The sequence below is a fragment of the Semicossyphus pulcher genome, unplaced genomic scaffold, assembly GCF_022749685.1.
Source record: "Semicossyphus pulcher isolate SPU_LCO1_2020_fin unplaced genomic scaffold, fSemPul1.0.p SCAF_3, whole genome shotgun sequence".
NCBI lineage: Eukaryota > Metazoa > Chordata > Actinopteri > Labriformes > Labridae > Semicossyphus > Semicossyphus pulcher.
In genome coordinates, this window is record NW_027211704.1 from 370,614 (window position 1) to 384,751 (window position 14,138).

At 44.5% G+C, this 14,138-nt stretch overlaps 2 protein-coding genes across 2 annotated transcripts; one reads left to right on the forward strand and one right to left on the reverse strand.

Moving 5' to 3' along the window:
* The first annotated feature begins 802 nt into the window (after window positions 1-802).
* Window positions 803-8,508, forward strand: tespa1 (thymocyte expressed, positive selection associated 1). The gene is made up of 12 exons (XM_069677558.1): window positions 803-1,068; window positions 1,840-2,030; window positions 2,479-2,521; window positions 3,358-3,398; window positions 4,157-4,210; window positions 4,621-4,660; window positions 5,244-5,294; window positions 5,606-5,701; window positions 5,952-6,160; window positions 6,238-7,292; window positions 7,630-7,717; window positions 8,232-8,508. Exons 2-12 carry the CDS (start codon window positions 1,883-1,885, stop codon window positions 8,321-8,323), a joined length of 1,917 nt encoding a protein of 638 aa, XP_069533659.1. The 5' UTR covers window positions 803-1,068; window positions 1,840-1,882; the 3' UTR covers window positions 8,324-8,508.
* Window positions 8,509-8,909: 401 nt separating this feature from the next.
* On the reverse strand, window positions 8,910-13,857 carry tarbp2 (TAR (HIV) RNA binding protein 2). Its single transcript, XM_069677561.1, has 7 exons — window positions 13,652-13,857; window positions 12,707-13,021; window positions 12,457-12,526; window positions 12,168-12,285; window positions 11,762-11,889; window positions 11,424-11,619; window positions 8,910-11,107 (listed from the first exon to the last, which is right to left on the reverse strand). Exons 1-7 carry the CDS (start codon window positions 13,702-13,704, stop codon window positions 10,950-10,952), a joined length of 1,038 nt encoding a protein of 345 aa, XP_069533662.1. The 5' UTR covers window positions 13,705-13,857; the 3' UTR covers window positions 8,910-10,949.
* Window positions 13,858-14,138: the final 281 nt, after the last annotated feature.

Below are 14,138 nucleotides of genomic sequence, written 5' to 3' on the forward strand. Positions count from 1 at the left end.
GCTGTCAGTGAAGCAGCACATGTGCCTATGTAAACAGGACGGAGGGTGGAGTCCATCTTCAGGCCAAGCTTGCATCCACCCAACACTGACTGAAGTCAAATACTCTGATATGACTGTAGCATACAAATAATGTTCTCCATGAACAACATTGTTATCCTGAAAGTATCAAAAGTATTTAGTGCAGCAGATTTACTTGATTACTACACCCTTTATCACATCATTGTAGGCTATTAGTTGGGCTACTGATAACTACCTAACCAGAATATAACTTTTGTTGTTTGTATGGTGGTACTTATTTTAACTGTTTTTGTTGTTTGTTTGTGTTTATCTTTTGTAGTTTTTTGGTATTTATATGTTAATGAAAAGACCCAGATGTTATCCTGCTATGGAGGTCAAACAGTTAATTGAAGAAGTCTTGATGATGATTGTATAGAAGGCCTTAGCCTGTCTTTAGTCATCATAGCTTATAATTACTGAGACTTAAAGCTTTTGTAAATGATTACTTAACCTTTAATAAAGCATTTGAATTCAGTTAATAACCCCTGCATAAACATGAGTAAATAAAGGCTATTCATAAATTCACAAATATAAACGTATTTGTGTCATTAGGTCAAAGTTTGTCTATTTTATGAACGACGTTGTTATCATGATTCTAATCATCGCCGTTGTATAATCAACCTTTACCTCTGACATTAAAGAACAAAACGTTCAGGTCTGGTTGCTTTGGTTTCTGCAGGATGTATCGCAGCTGCGTCCCACGCGCTCCTAACTGTCTTTGATGAGATGCAAAGTCACTTCCTTCAGTCTGCTCAAACCAGCCCTCATCATCATCATCATCACCACCACCATGGTCCTCGCATATTCAACCACACTTGCAGGTTATAGCTGACATGAAGAAAAAGTCGTACATCGTTGAGGAGCAGAGCTGGCTGGATGCAGTTTGACAGTTTGCTACAGATTTCGGGTCAGATATGTGAGCTCGCGACAACAGGAAACGAGAGAGAGAGCGCGCGGCTGACAGAAGTGAAACCTGCGTCGATGAAGGTGAAGCTGCTTTTCGTCCGTCAGGTTTGTTCACTATTCTGCTTTTTTTAAGAGTATCAGAAACTCATTTAATTCAGCCTTCACCGTAGTAAACGGTTTAACTGTCTATGGGGAAAATCCTTTAACATGTATGGATGACATGAGACAAAGACTCTTTTAATTAATAATTACAGTGCACTGTTCCAGCATCTAATACATTGTTCTTACCTCTAAGCTGTATCTTTGAAACAACCAGATGGCTGCTCGGGCTTATTTATTACAATAACACAGGCGTCAATTAAATGATGTATTTTTCATCTTTGGCACGTCTTCATTTAAACAAATGTCGAGCTATGCAGTGTCTTATTTTTACTCTGCTGTATGCAATGTGAACATACTCACACATTGCAGTTTGGGTTATCAGGCACAACTTCAGATATTTCTTTTTTTTTTGCACTCATATTTTTGGGATATTTTGTCCTGAAGAAATAATATTAGTATTTTTTATTGTGTGTGATTCAGTTAACTTAGACTTAACTTGAACCTGAACTTCATACTGTGCAGTTGTTCTTGATTTTAGCTAAGGTTTGCTTAGACACATTTAGAAGCAGCAGCAGTGTGATTCCTCTGAAATAGAGGTGGTGGATATTATCTGAGTATTGTCACACTATAGTCTCAGTGAAGGCTTGTCAAAAAAGAAGAAAGAATATATGAAATTAGAAGTTAAACTAGATAAAGGATACTGACACACAGCCCTTAATATGATGGACTTCAGTGTGAAAAACTAAAACATGTTTCATCCTTGCCCCTCTGCAGCCTCGGCACCACCATGTTGTGGATCTGTCTGTGATCTGAGGCGATGGAGCGCCCGTCGTCCACAGTGAGGCGGCGAGCCTGGATCAACAGCAGCAGGCAGTGCATCGCACCTGAGGAACATGACCATGAAGGACCCTCCTCGTGCAGCCTGCCCTCTGCATCTACAGCAGACGATGACGTCTTTTCTGAAGGTAAGTCCACGGGTTGGGGAGCGTAAGGAATCCGAGCACACGTCTGTCTGTCCACGACTGAGTGCTTGAGGATGCTCATGATCAGGTAGATTTGAGGAGAAGCAGGGGGAGAGTTTGTGCCAAATCTATTCCTACAAGTGCATAACGTGGAGAAATAACACAACTGTGATTGAGTATTTCTTATATGCAATCACTTTTTTTCACCTGTTTTTTTTCTGGCTTCATGTTTGTTAAAAAAGAATAAAATAAATAAAACGACCTTATCGTAGATTCCCCACATGCTCACGCCAACACATAGACTATTTAACTGTAATAAAAAAGGAGACAACTCTTCAGATATTGACCCTTTTAAATGTTTTTGCACGGTTAATATCGAGCTAAAGAACTCACCGGGTTGTTTATCGTAATGAGAATTACTCATTAAGTGTCTCTTGTGTGATTTCCACAGGATGCTTCACAGGAAAGATTGAGAACTGGCTCTTGGCTTGTGGGTGAGTCAGTTTGGTTTACTACTTTTGTTTTTTATATAAGATGATGTTTTTCGAGCGGCTCAGAAGTACGAGGTGTCAGTCTGACACTGGAAACTGCTTCAACAAACAGTGAGAAGAACGTGGAAACTCTCTGAGGTCAGGTGTTCCAGGAAGACGGTGTGGTGAGGTCGCTGCAGTATTGTTCTTTTTCGTCACGATGGCCTTAGATGATGACTTTTTACGGCTCCTTTGGAAAAAAGGAGATTATTTTACTTCTTTTAACTATAATGTTGGAGTGCTCTGAACTGAATGTAACTGGACTGGCATAGTTTGTCCTCAGAGGATCTGCCAGTGTTGAATGACACAAAGGATTTGTTGTCCGGACCATGACATGCAGAGACAGCTGTTTAAGGAAATGTTGCTCATGAAAAACTGTCAGTTACCGTCAGGATGTAGGTGGAAACATTTCCACACAACTGGAGCCCTTTGACCTTTCAGAGTTAATTACTAAAGTAAAATTATTATATAACAAAAAAGAAACAACAGTTCCTTCTTCCTTAATGTAAGTTATTACAGTGAGAGGAGTGGTGTGATGCTTTTTGCATTCTGTGAAGTCACCATGAAAATGACCACATGGGTTGGAGGTGTTGACCCGACTGCTGCTCAGCTTGTGTGCATGTTTTACAGCAGGAAGTCGACTGACATCAGCAGACTGATGAGAGCTGCTGTCATATTGCAGCTAAGGTTATCTATGCAAATGCAATCACTTATTTGAGAAAGGAAGCATGCTAACACTTACCGGATACGTGTGTGTGTGCGTGTTCTGTGTGTGTGTTTTATTGGGTTGTATCTTACAGGTCAGAGGCCCGCTCAGAAACCGCCCGTCAGCTGAGTTATGGTGAGTTTGAACGAGAGCCCTATCACTATCACTACTGTCTTATCTATGATGCACTGAGCATGCTAACTGTTGCCATGCAGTGAATGCAAATCAACTCAAACATGTACAATAAATAAAAGCTTTTATTTTGTTACACTGCAGCAGGAGTGGAGGAAGTATCCGGATCATTCACTTCAGTAGCTTTACTGTAATATGAGAATTACATTTAAAGTCTGATGTTGAAAATGTCACAGAAGCATACTCGTGTTACTATCGTCATCTAAAGAGTAAAGAGTCTATAATGCACAACACTGCTGAACATGCTGTTACTGTCAGAGCTGCTTGTTACTGTGAGACCTGGTCAGCTAGTTTCAGACTGTTGTCCAGCTTAACAACAGTGCATCACATTCGATGAGCTCGCTGACAAGGAAAACTTGATTTGTAAAGTGACTGGTAAATAAAGTTATCACACGAATGCAGTAAAACCTGTGAACTCTGGTGTAGAAGTATAAAGTACAGTGAAGTGGGAATACAGCTTCTCAGATGTTGCACAGCTTCTGCGCCTGTTAAATCTGTGCACATGAAACATGTTTGCACTGAAGTATTATTGTTACCATGAGCTCTGTGAATCGGACCATGATGCTCAATCTATGGTGCTATCAGTGCCGCAGTGCATTCTTAGTGAACAATCTGAGCCATCTTTAGTTTACTGAAGAAAGAGAAGGTCTACTGAAAAGATGTAGTGAACTAGAACAATTAACTTTGTGTGTTTATTTCAGAGTCTGTGCTGAAAGCCAACAAGTTTGATGATGAGCTGAGTCTTGGTGCTGATGGTAAGTACACACGCACACGCACACGCACACGCACACGCAGGAAACAAAACAAAGCAGGAAACGTCCTTGTAGGAAAATGAGATCTGCGTCATGTATCTGCTCACGTTTGTTTGTTTTGTTTGTGCTGGAGGAGACAAAGACGCACACAGGCCGACACATTTGTGCACATCAGCTGTTTCATGTCATCCGTAAGTCCTGTGTGTCACATTATTCCGTATCTGCCAAGAAGGAAGAATAACAACTTAACGACGAGGATTTGTTGTCCTCAAAGTTAATTCTTAGTTTTCTATGAGCCGTATCTGCACTAACTCACATGCAGTGTTTACATCAGTGACGACTGTACGTGTGGTAAGACTGTGGAACCAGAGTTCAGATGCATTTGAACATCTTCTTCTTCTTCTTTGTTTCAGCTTCTGAGTTAAATGAGGGAGAAATGTCATCCAAAGCTGGGTGAGTAGAAGATGTAAACTCATAGCTGCGCTGAAACAAAAGTGAGTGATGTTAATGGAAAGCTTTTCCAGATCGACAGCCAGAACGTTTGACACAATTACACAGGTTGGATTTACCTGCCCAGCTGGTCAAAGCTCACCTGAAGTCTATGCACTGTGATATTAGGCCGTGGTTACACTGAGGAAGACAGGTGTCTTCGTGGGCGCTGGACATGTGTTCATGTGTTTAGATGAAGAGCTGAATGTGGTGAACCGAGCGAGGTGTTTGGGGCATTTCACCAGCAAAGATCAGTGTGATGATAATGATGTGCAGCGCCACTGTTGGACGCTGAAGCACAAGCCAACATGCTGGCAGGCAAATTTCCCACGTGCACAGATGACGTTAAAACGAGCTCTACTGTACTCCACTGTGCACAGCCTACTGTGGCGCAGTTATAGTAAAGCAGCATTTAATGACAATCATACTCAAGTTACCGAGGTGGACGAGTGCAGGCAGTACGCTTGTTGCTGCTCCATTAAATGAATGCTGTCTCAACACTAAAGAAACTGTCTTGTGCTTTCCCCTCTCTGTGCTGACCATGAAGCCTCGCACGGCGTCCGTCCTCCAAACAAAGTCCCAGCAGAGTCACCTGCAGGTCAGAGTTCAGCTACACACCACGCGCACATCTATGATGTCACAGGACGTAGAAAAAGTTTTTTTTATTTTGGGAAATGTGAATAAAAAACAAGGAGAGGCTTTGTGTTTGCTTGTCAGCTGACAAGTTGTGACTGAGGGCCTACCTGAGGCCTACCTGAGGCCCACCTGAGGCCCACCTGAGGCCTACCTGAGGCCTACCTTTATGTTCTGCATGATAATTTGAATGAATTCTTCAGATTGTATATTTCTCTTCCACGTGATTTGTCGGTCGTATGCGTTATAACTTGTTTAACGTCTTCTCTCTTGAAGCACCCCTCGTCAGAAACTGTGTCTGCCGTCTCTGAACTTGGGGCGCAGCACGGCCTCCAGCTGCCTCTCCTCCTCCACCTGTAAAACTACATCAAGGTGAGGCTGCGAGCGTTTTTCATTCATCATTCTGCTGACATCTCAGGCTTGTTTTTAATGAAATAATAGATTTTGTTTTGATGTCCTTGCAATGTAGTTTATCCTTATTTCTCTGCTTTATTTATGGATTAAATTTGTATCTGTTGTCCCCATGTGTCCTTACTTTGTGAAGAACTGAAGCACTTGAATACAACAGTGTATGAAAAACTCTGTAACAATAGACTGTATCTCTTTCTCACATGCACATCAGTGTATCAGACGTCCTGCAGATGTGTGCAGAGGACGCAGAGGAGACGCTGTTTGAGCTGGGTTTCGGCTGCGATGAGCCGCAGGTCACCGTTCGAATCCCTCCTCGCTTCTTCACCTTCCCCTCTCTGGCTCAGGGCATCAACTTCCGCCTCTTCCTGGACTCACAGCTGCGGCGGATTAAAGAGGAAGACCCCGGCCTCTCTCTTGCTAGTGAGACTATTACAGTTTTTCATTTTTGATGAAGATTTGTTTTGACTCGTTTTAATCTACATCTTTCCCTTCCTCAGGCCGTTTCAGACAAGTTCAAGTCCTCACAGCGATGGCCAACGCGTTCTACTCCCTCTACTCTCACGTGTCCCGCACTCCTCTGCAGAAACTGGCCACACCGGAGTTCACATTCTCCTCGTCCCCCGTGGAGAGGATCGAACGCTTCAGGAGCAACATTCGCAGCGAGCCGCGGTCCCCGGTGGAGAGGCTGAAGGACACCGTCTCCAAGATGTGCCTCTACACAGGCTCTCCTCGCGGCTCAGACTCCACCTCTCCGCAGCCCTCGCCCAGGAAGAGATCCAGCCTGCCTGATGTTGTGGAAATCGTGCTGGACAAAGTAAAATCTGGGGCGAACAAGAAGCTGGATTTGGGGGAATATAACAGGAGTAACTCAGCTGTGGATGTTCGGCTGATAACGGATGGTTATGAAGCGCGCAGCAAGCAGACAGATAACTCTGAAAACTGCATGAAAGCAGCTGACTTTGACAGCAGGACTCAGAGTGAAAGAACATCTTTAGCTTCATCATTATCAGGAGAAACTGTGATAGAAACAGATCTACAGTTTCTTTCCTGCTCAGCTCAAAGTGACACGAGAACTGCTCTGAAACCTCTCGCAAAGGTTACGCTTGATCTAATCTGCCCACAGATAGTGGAGAGCGTACACCAAGCGCCTTTTAGCACACACGGTCCAGAAACAAACATTTCACCACTTATCTGCTCTGAGACAGGAAGCAAAGACAGACCCTGTCCTGGGTCACAAGCTGCTGTCTCTCAGCAAGACCATGACTCACACACAGATGATGCAGCATGGCTGCTGGAAGCTTCCAGATCACTTCCTGTCCTGCGCTCAGATAGTAGCTACACCCAGTGCTGCATCTCTGTGACTGGCTGGGAGGGGGATGATGCCTCTTCCTGTTCCCTGAATGAACCAGATTCCAGTCATGCTTCAGCTGTCCAACCTGTCCAGACCTGTGAGGAGTCGTCCAGCGAGGGGAAGAGTCGGTACCTGAATCCTCAGGGCCCGGGGCTCGTCTCCAGCAACCTGCGACAGGCGAACTCCTTCGAGATGGAGGAGGTACGCTAGCTACAGTGTTGCTGCCAAAAGTAGCACCAAGATACTTTTGTTTCTGCGGTCTGATTTCTATATTCAAAAGAAAGCTAGTGTTAGCGCCGGTTTAGCTCAGGTGGTAGAGCAGCCCATGTGCAGAGGCTCCAGTCCTCGACACACTGATCGCAGGTTCGATTCCCGGTCTGACAATCATCACACTGGGTCTTACCTGGAGGGGGGGGGGCTTTAACACTGGGTCTTACCTGGAGGGGGGGGGGGCTTTAAGGTCGCTTCAAAAAGTTCTTGTTTCTTATGCGTCCTGTTTCAGACACGCAGTCAGCATCGCATGTTTTTGTCTCCACAGGTGAACAGTGGAGCAGAGGACGATTTTGGACAGTCAGTTATCACAAGAACGACGACCACGCCGGTGTCTAACAAACAGCAACACAAAGGTAACACGCAGTTTATCTTCAGCTCGGCAGTAGTGACATCTGTGGCTCTGCTAAACTGCGGCCATATTTGACAGTTTAACTTGCTGAGAAGCTGGTCACAGACGCGCTGACCCTGTTCACAACAGAAGCAGCCAGTTTTCACACAGTTGAAGCGGCTGTAGATGTGTGAAGAAAAGGGCGTAGCGCTGTGACCAGAGTGCTGTCGCAGTAACACAGAGATGTTCGTAGAAACTCACAAACTCATTTATGAGTGTAAAAAAAATCCTGCTAAACTTGAATGTGTCACTTGGGGCTCACACAGATCTGTATTCAGGTCAGACATGACGTGTGTGTGAGTCGTTTTAGATGCATGTGTGAGCGTTTGTGTATCCAGGTCATTGTGCAGGTGTGTTTGTCACTAGGAACACACCGTTTGTGCCTTTGGTTGTTTATTCAGGTCACACAGCAGCTGCATTTGTGCAGTGGCACACAGTGAATGGAGCTGTAGCCTAACTGTCTTTGCGTCCTCGTGCAGGTGAAGTGGTCCGGGGGGACAGCATGCAGTCAGACAGCAGCGGCTACGCAGAAGAAGAATTCAGCCCGTCCTCCAACACACACAGCAGATGACAGCAAACCCTTCTCACCTCTGACCTGCACTGAACATTTAAGTTTCTACAACAAGAGACTTGGTCACATGAACATTTCTTTCACACAACAAGCTTTTTCTCCAGATGTGCGATGTTTCCGGTTCCTCCCTGTGATTGTAAATAAGTCGATATAAAACCGCTCAAAGCTCTTCATGAAGACTGTGTGTGTCATATCTTATTACAAAGGTAGTTCAGCCAGGAGAGACCAGTGAGTGAAGTGAGGAAGAACATTCATGTTACCGTGACGATAGACGTGGTGATCGAAGGGTGTCGGCTCAGAGCAGGTAGATATATCCCCCCGTGGAGGTGTTGGCTGATGATGTCATCTTAGGCTGATGAGAAGATGAAGCTGATGATGATGATGATGAAGGGCGCTGATGGGGAGACAGCACCAACATGATAGGCTAACAATGAGGGTGTGCTGCACTGCTATTGGACAGTGAGACCAGCTGATGAGACCAGCTGATGAGTGCGGTAAGTAAGAGCGAGCGTGCGAGCGCGTCGTCTTGCTGCCTGAACTTCAGCTCATTCAAGTCACTTCAACAACCGCTGCTGTGAAAGTCACACAAAGCTTTTATTGAAAACAAACTCAGTTTCACATCTTACTCTGTTTAAACTGGGCGACATCATTTACCATCAGTAAAAAGTATCTGTCCATTGTATTGAAATTAGCACCTAAAATTAATGAAGACCAGCATTAAGTTCATTTTCATCATCAGAAGAACAGCATATGGAACACACTGTGGTGGATCACGTGTCAGTGTGGTCATTATTTCTTCAAGTAGTTCCAAGTGTTTCATTTATTCTCCATCCTTCTGCCAGTGGAGTGCACGGCACAAAGTCCACTGATATGCAAATACAGTAATGTGGGCGGGTACAACAAGACACAACAGGTAGACAGGAGAGAACAATCTAGAGAATCACCATCGTTAACTTTCAAATGTCCCAGGAACAGTGATTGGAGGGTTACAATTATAAATGACACAACGGGAATAACAAGCAGGAAACATTATTCAAACTGCAGATAAGAAGGAAGGATAGTTCTGTTTGTGACGTCCACGATGGGGTGACAGGAAGTGTGCTTACGGCTGGTCTAATCGTGATGAGAACAAAGCTTCTCGTGGATCTGTGGAGCTCCTCGTGCAGAGACTGAGAGAAGAGCAACACGGGGCGATGGGAAATGATCACTAGTTACACTAAACAGGGCTGTCTGCTCCGAGAGGGACAAACAGGACGGAAACGTAGCTTCATTCTAATGTTGAAGAGACTTTTTTCTGTGAAGAAGCCAAGCTCAAGTATTTATTCATCTCAGTCAACTTATCCTTCTCTCCACTGCTACGTCATGAAACACCAACCAGTCACATGACTGGAAAGGGTTCATGTCCAAAATCTTAAACTAGGGATGCACCATATTGGACTTTGTGCCGATATCTTCCAACCCTTTTTGCTGATGTCGATACCGATACATTCGGCACGTTTTCAAGTCTCCCCTGTAGTGTGACTGATATCGTGCCTGCTCTTACTGTCGTGGCCCGCTGGCAGATTGTTGAGATGGGCCATTAAATTTGGTGCCTCCTCACACGAGCGATGCGGAGCACAACCTGCTGTCCGTTTCCGAAACCTTGAAAAGCTGCCACCGCGCAGACACCTTGCACTCTTCTTCATGCTTAACAGAAGAGGCGTGGAGCACGCAGTGGGCACACACACTGGCCGAGTTCAGCTTTTTCAGGGACTCATCGAGCAGTTAGGTAAAATTAAAGCGTTTTAATCGGCGGAAAATATCGGCAGAAAAATGACATACCTGCCGATGCCGATATTTCAAGCCATAATCTGCAGATACCGATAACGTGTGGATAATATGGTGCAAAACAAACAAACACATCAAGGTGACTTTTAGAGTAAGAGGGGAAACGATCTTTAAGGCTCAACATGAAGAACACTGTGGACACAAAGACTTTAAGGGTTCAAATTAATACACAAAACAATCCACATTTTCACTTGTCATGAAGCTCATCTGAAAACAGGGCAGTCTTTAAAAGTATTTTCCTCTGATAGAGTCTCGTTTTCTTCATGGTTCGGCCCATGGCTGGAAATTTTCTTCTCTTGTTCATCCATGTGAACGGGGAGTGAATGAAGCACCAATAAGTAGCAAATTCTGCAGTCCAAATTCTACAAAGCATTTCGCCTTTTGAACTCTTTTGAACTTTGTGTAGCATCACATTATGTCCGCAACATTTATAGATCAAGGAAAAGACTGGAAATAGAGCTTTGCATTGTGGGAGAAAAGGTGCGGCGTGTGGATGCTGAGCTGACAAAAACTGAAAATGCATTTAAAAATAATTCTGCAAAATGCCAAGGAGAGGGGTTCAGGAGTTTTCGGGCAACTAAATCTTCATTGGCAACCGTAAAATAAAAAAATGGCTCCGGGGTCATTCGGGTCAGAAAAAGTCTTGATTTCCAAATTTGAGGTAATTCCTGTTATTTGAATTCATCACAAAGGTGCCTCCTTCGTCCTTCGCCCTTCGTCCTTCGCCCTTCGTCCTTCATGGAAACACATCCTGGCACTATATTGTGGCGAGTTTGAGTCAGTGAGGAGGCAGATGACATCACTTCCCCCCTGCCATGATTTTGAGGTACTGCAGTGCATTGTGGGCTGCATTGGCTCGAGCGGCGTCTATGCTGGGAGCGAAGCCATGGCACACTGTGATTGGCTGTGTGGACAGCTCCACCAGACACTGGCACAGGCCGCTCAGGCTGCGCTCTTCTGAAACAAACATGACAACAAGGGGTTAAAAAGCACCAAGGAGAATTTTAATGACAGAGAAAAAGTTTGCCAGCGCCAAACTGTGACAACATGCAGCTGCAGGCTACTTCCTCCATTTCTGATGGCGGTAATAGCAACCACACAGCGTGACAGTGTTTTTGTGGTATGCTACTATCACTCAATATCAAAGTGTCTTAGTCTTAGTTTGAGCAGACTGCATAGACCTGATAAGAAAGCAGCACGTCGCCTATGCACTAAGCAAAAATCTGCACCCTAATGAGGTTTATCAAAATCACAGTGACGTTTGTGAACTCACCTAGATCCAGGTAGCTGACGTCAAAGCGCTGCTCTGCAGACAGGTCGCTCAGCAGAGAGCAGAAGTTGGAGTCAGTGGGCATGCCCAGAGGGTGGCTGCGGAGCTGCAGGATCTTCTCTCCAGCAGAGTTACGCAGAGAGTCCCACGTGCAGCTGAAGCCTTTACTTTTACCCGACTCTGCTCTGTTTCCCATGTGCTGTATGTGCAGTGAAGAGGAAGTTCAAAGCCATTAATAAACACTATTGCCAGTAAGATGTAAGTAAGGATGCAGTAAGTCCTTCTGCTTAGTCACCTGGTACACAGACAAAGTTGTGTGAACGTTTCTGTGTGTTTCTCACCATGTTGAACGTGTCTTCTTCCGTGTCGGCGTCGTTGCTCGTCCTCAGATCCACCGGGACGTCGTGTATTCGTGATAACATCTTTGCTGCTGCGTTTCTTTTGGCTAGCTTCTTGGAGGTTCCACTTCCTGGAGATGAACAGGAGAAATGTTTCACAAGGAATAACCACTTACTGGTAATCATTAAGTAAAAACCTCCGTTAGACTCTTTGATAAATATAGGCAACCAAATGCTCTATATAAAGACGATCAGAAATGACTCAGTGTGAGCGGTTTCCATTAGCATTATAGCTTACATGTTTTAGTAACAGCTAACCTCATGCTCTGTTAAAAGCTTAGTACGTGGATTAATTTTACTCCAGAGGAAAAAAACTGTAAATCAAAGACTGAGACAAGATGAACTTTACCGATCTCGACAAATCTCTCCACTCGGCAGGTCATGGTGAACTCTTTGCGATGTGCGGGACCAGACTCCTGGGTGACAGTGTACTCTGGTAAACGCCATCCTTTCTGCACCACCAACTCCTGACAGAGAAACACACAAACAAGTATCTATGAAGGAGAGATGCATGCAGGTATAAACACTGCAGATGTTGTAATAACACAAAACTGCTGAGGACTTAGTAAACACTGACTGACATTTATTATCAGACAATCATAGAGCAAAACAAAAGCAGTAGTTATCAGTTAATTCACCTGCAGTGCTCCTACAGGGTTACATTCAGACTGCTGAGAACTGCCTGAGGTCTTCATCTCTGACTGGGAGCTGTACAGAAGATGAGATAACAAAAACACAGAAGAGGAAGTTATGAAACCACCGAGAACGCTTTCTCACACTGTTCAATGCTTTGACAGGCAGTTAGATGCATTGAGCATACTGAGATGTTATCCGCTAACTTCAGCTTGTTATCTATGTATCAAATGAGAAGCTAAATAGGAAACTAACCCGTCTCCATCAGTAGACACGTCAACACCAATAAACCCGTCTACTCCGACACCAACTCCTGCGGGACCTCCCAGGCCTCCCTTGAGCATCTTCAGAGCAGCCTCGGCTGCTTTGTGCTTGGCTGCCTTCTTGCTGGGCCCTTGGCCGGTGCAGCTGATCTCTCCGACGGAGACGCGGAAAGTGAAGTTGGGCTGGTGGGCCTGTCCCTCGGCCTTCAGCAGGTCATACACTGGGGTCTTGCCTATCCGCGTTCCATACTCCTGCAGCAGACTGATGGGCGTCTTTCCGGGATTCACAGCCAGCATTTGCTCAATACTAAATTAAAGCAAAGAGGAGAGGCACTGTTTAACGACCATTTAATAACAAATCTATCAGGAAACATTTCTTACAACTTAACATAACTGTTGCTTGCTTTCAGTGCTTGTCTTTTTCTATTGAATGCTCTCTTTACCGCACTGAGCTGCAACAGTTCATTCCATAAACTTGTTCTATAAGGGGGGCTGTGTAAACTATTCAAAGAGTGTTTTAAAGTGTCATATCAATAACGTTTATTCTCATTGTTGAAACTACACTTGCCCTTATAGGTGAAGCAGGGTGTCAGGGTACCAACCAGTAGTTATGACGGACCACAACAAAAAGGAAATATTACATGGATTCATATTATAAATCAGCATCACTTCAATGACTCAACTAATAAGCAAAAACGGATCAAACATGTCAGGATGAAGTTGGCAGCTGGATCTCTTTCAGAGACACATCTGGCACTTTATTTTGAAGCTAGCTAGGGCAGGTTTGTCAGATCAAAATGTCCTTGTGTAAGCCATAACAAAGCCCTTTAGTTTAGCTTTGATGCGGCGGACGTTTACATAATCTATAAATAACAGGGTCATATTATCAGACTCGTAGCCACAAAGCGATGCTAGCTTAGCTTCTGTGCAGCTTCACCTGGAGCACCCGGAGTTTCTCTTCCAGCTGTCCGATGCTGTCTCGTCGTTCATTCCCTATTTCACGCAGACAGAGCCGATCGGTTTCGGATGGTAAATCCCCCCACCTAAACAGACACTTGCTTTCATTTGACGGTATTTTCCCAAACGGATGTTTAGGCAACAACATGTGGAAGAACAGCAGACGAAGCCCCCTGTTCGCTCCGACAGATTGCGGCGGAGTGTTCTTCAGGGTGCACAGATATGACGTAGTAAAAGTCCCGCGAAACTTGAATTCTCATTGGTCCGTGGATTGGAAGCTTCGGGTTAGTTCGTTTTGAACACCGGAAAACACCGATCGCAAGTTGTGTTGAGTTTTTTTTTTCAATAAAGTTACAAAACGTAAAAAAATCTGCTTGAAAATCAGCAAATCAGACAGCAGACCAGATGTTTGAGTAGAATTAAATCAGACACTTTATAGGACACAAATGATCGGATTAAATGTAATA

What these genes read in the sequence shown, in the direction of transcription:
- tespa1 (XM_069677558.1), top strand. Translation starts at nt 1,883, where the DNA reads ATGGAGCGCCCGTCGTCCACAGTGAGGCGGCGAGCCTGGATCAACAGC. An exon ending in GCTGAGTCTTGGTGCTGATG is followed by an intron (nt 4,211 to 4,620) that starts GTAAGTACACAC and finishes TCTTTGTTTCAG; the next exon opens with CTTCTGAGTTAAATGAGGGA. An exon ending in TAACAAACAGCAACACAAAG is followed by an intron (nt 7,718 to 8,231) that starts GTAACACGCAGT and finishes GTCCTCGTGCAG; the next exon opens with GTGAAGTGGTCCGGGGGGAC.
- tarbp2 (XM_069677561.1), bottom strand. Translation starts at nt 13,704, where the DNA reads ATGAACGACGAGACAGCATCGGACAGCTGGAAGAGAAACTCCGGGTGC. An exon ending in ACCCTGTAGGAGCACTGCAG is followed by an intron (nt 12,286 to 12,456) that starts GTGAATTAACTG and finishes TTTCTCTGTCAG; the next exon opens with GAGTTGGTGGTGCAGAAAGG. An exon ending in GGAGAGATTTGTCGAGATCG is followed by an intron (nt 11,890 to 12,167) that starts GTAAAGTTCATC and finishes GTTCATCTCCAG; the next exon opens with GAAGTGGAACCTCCAAGAAG.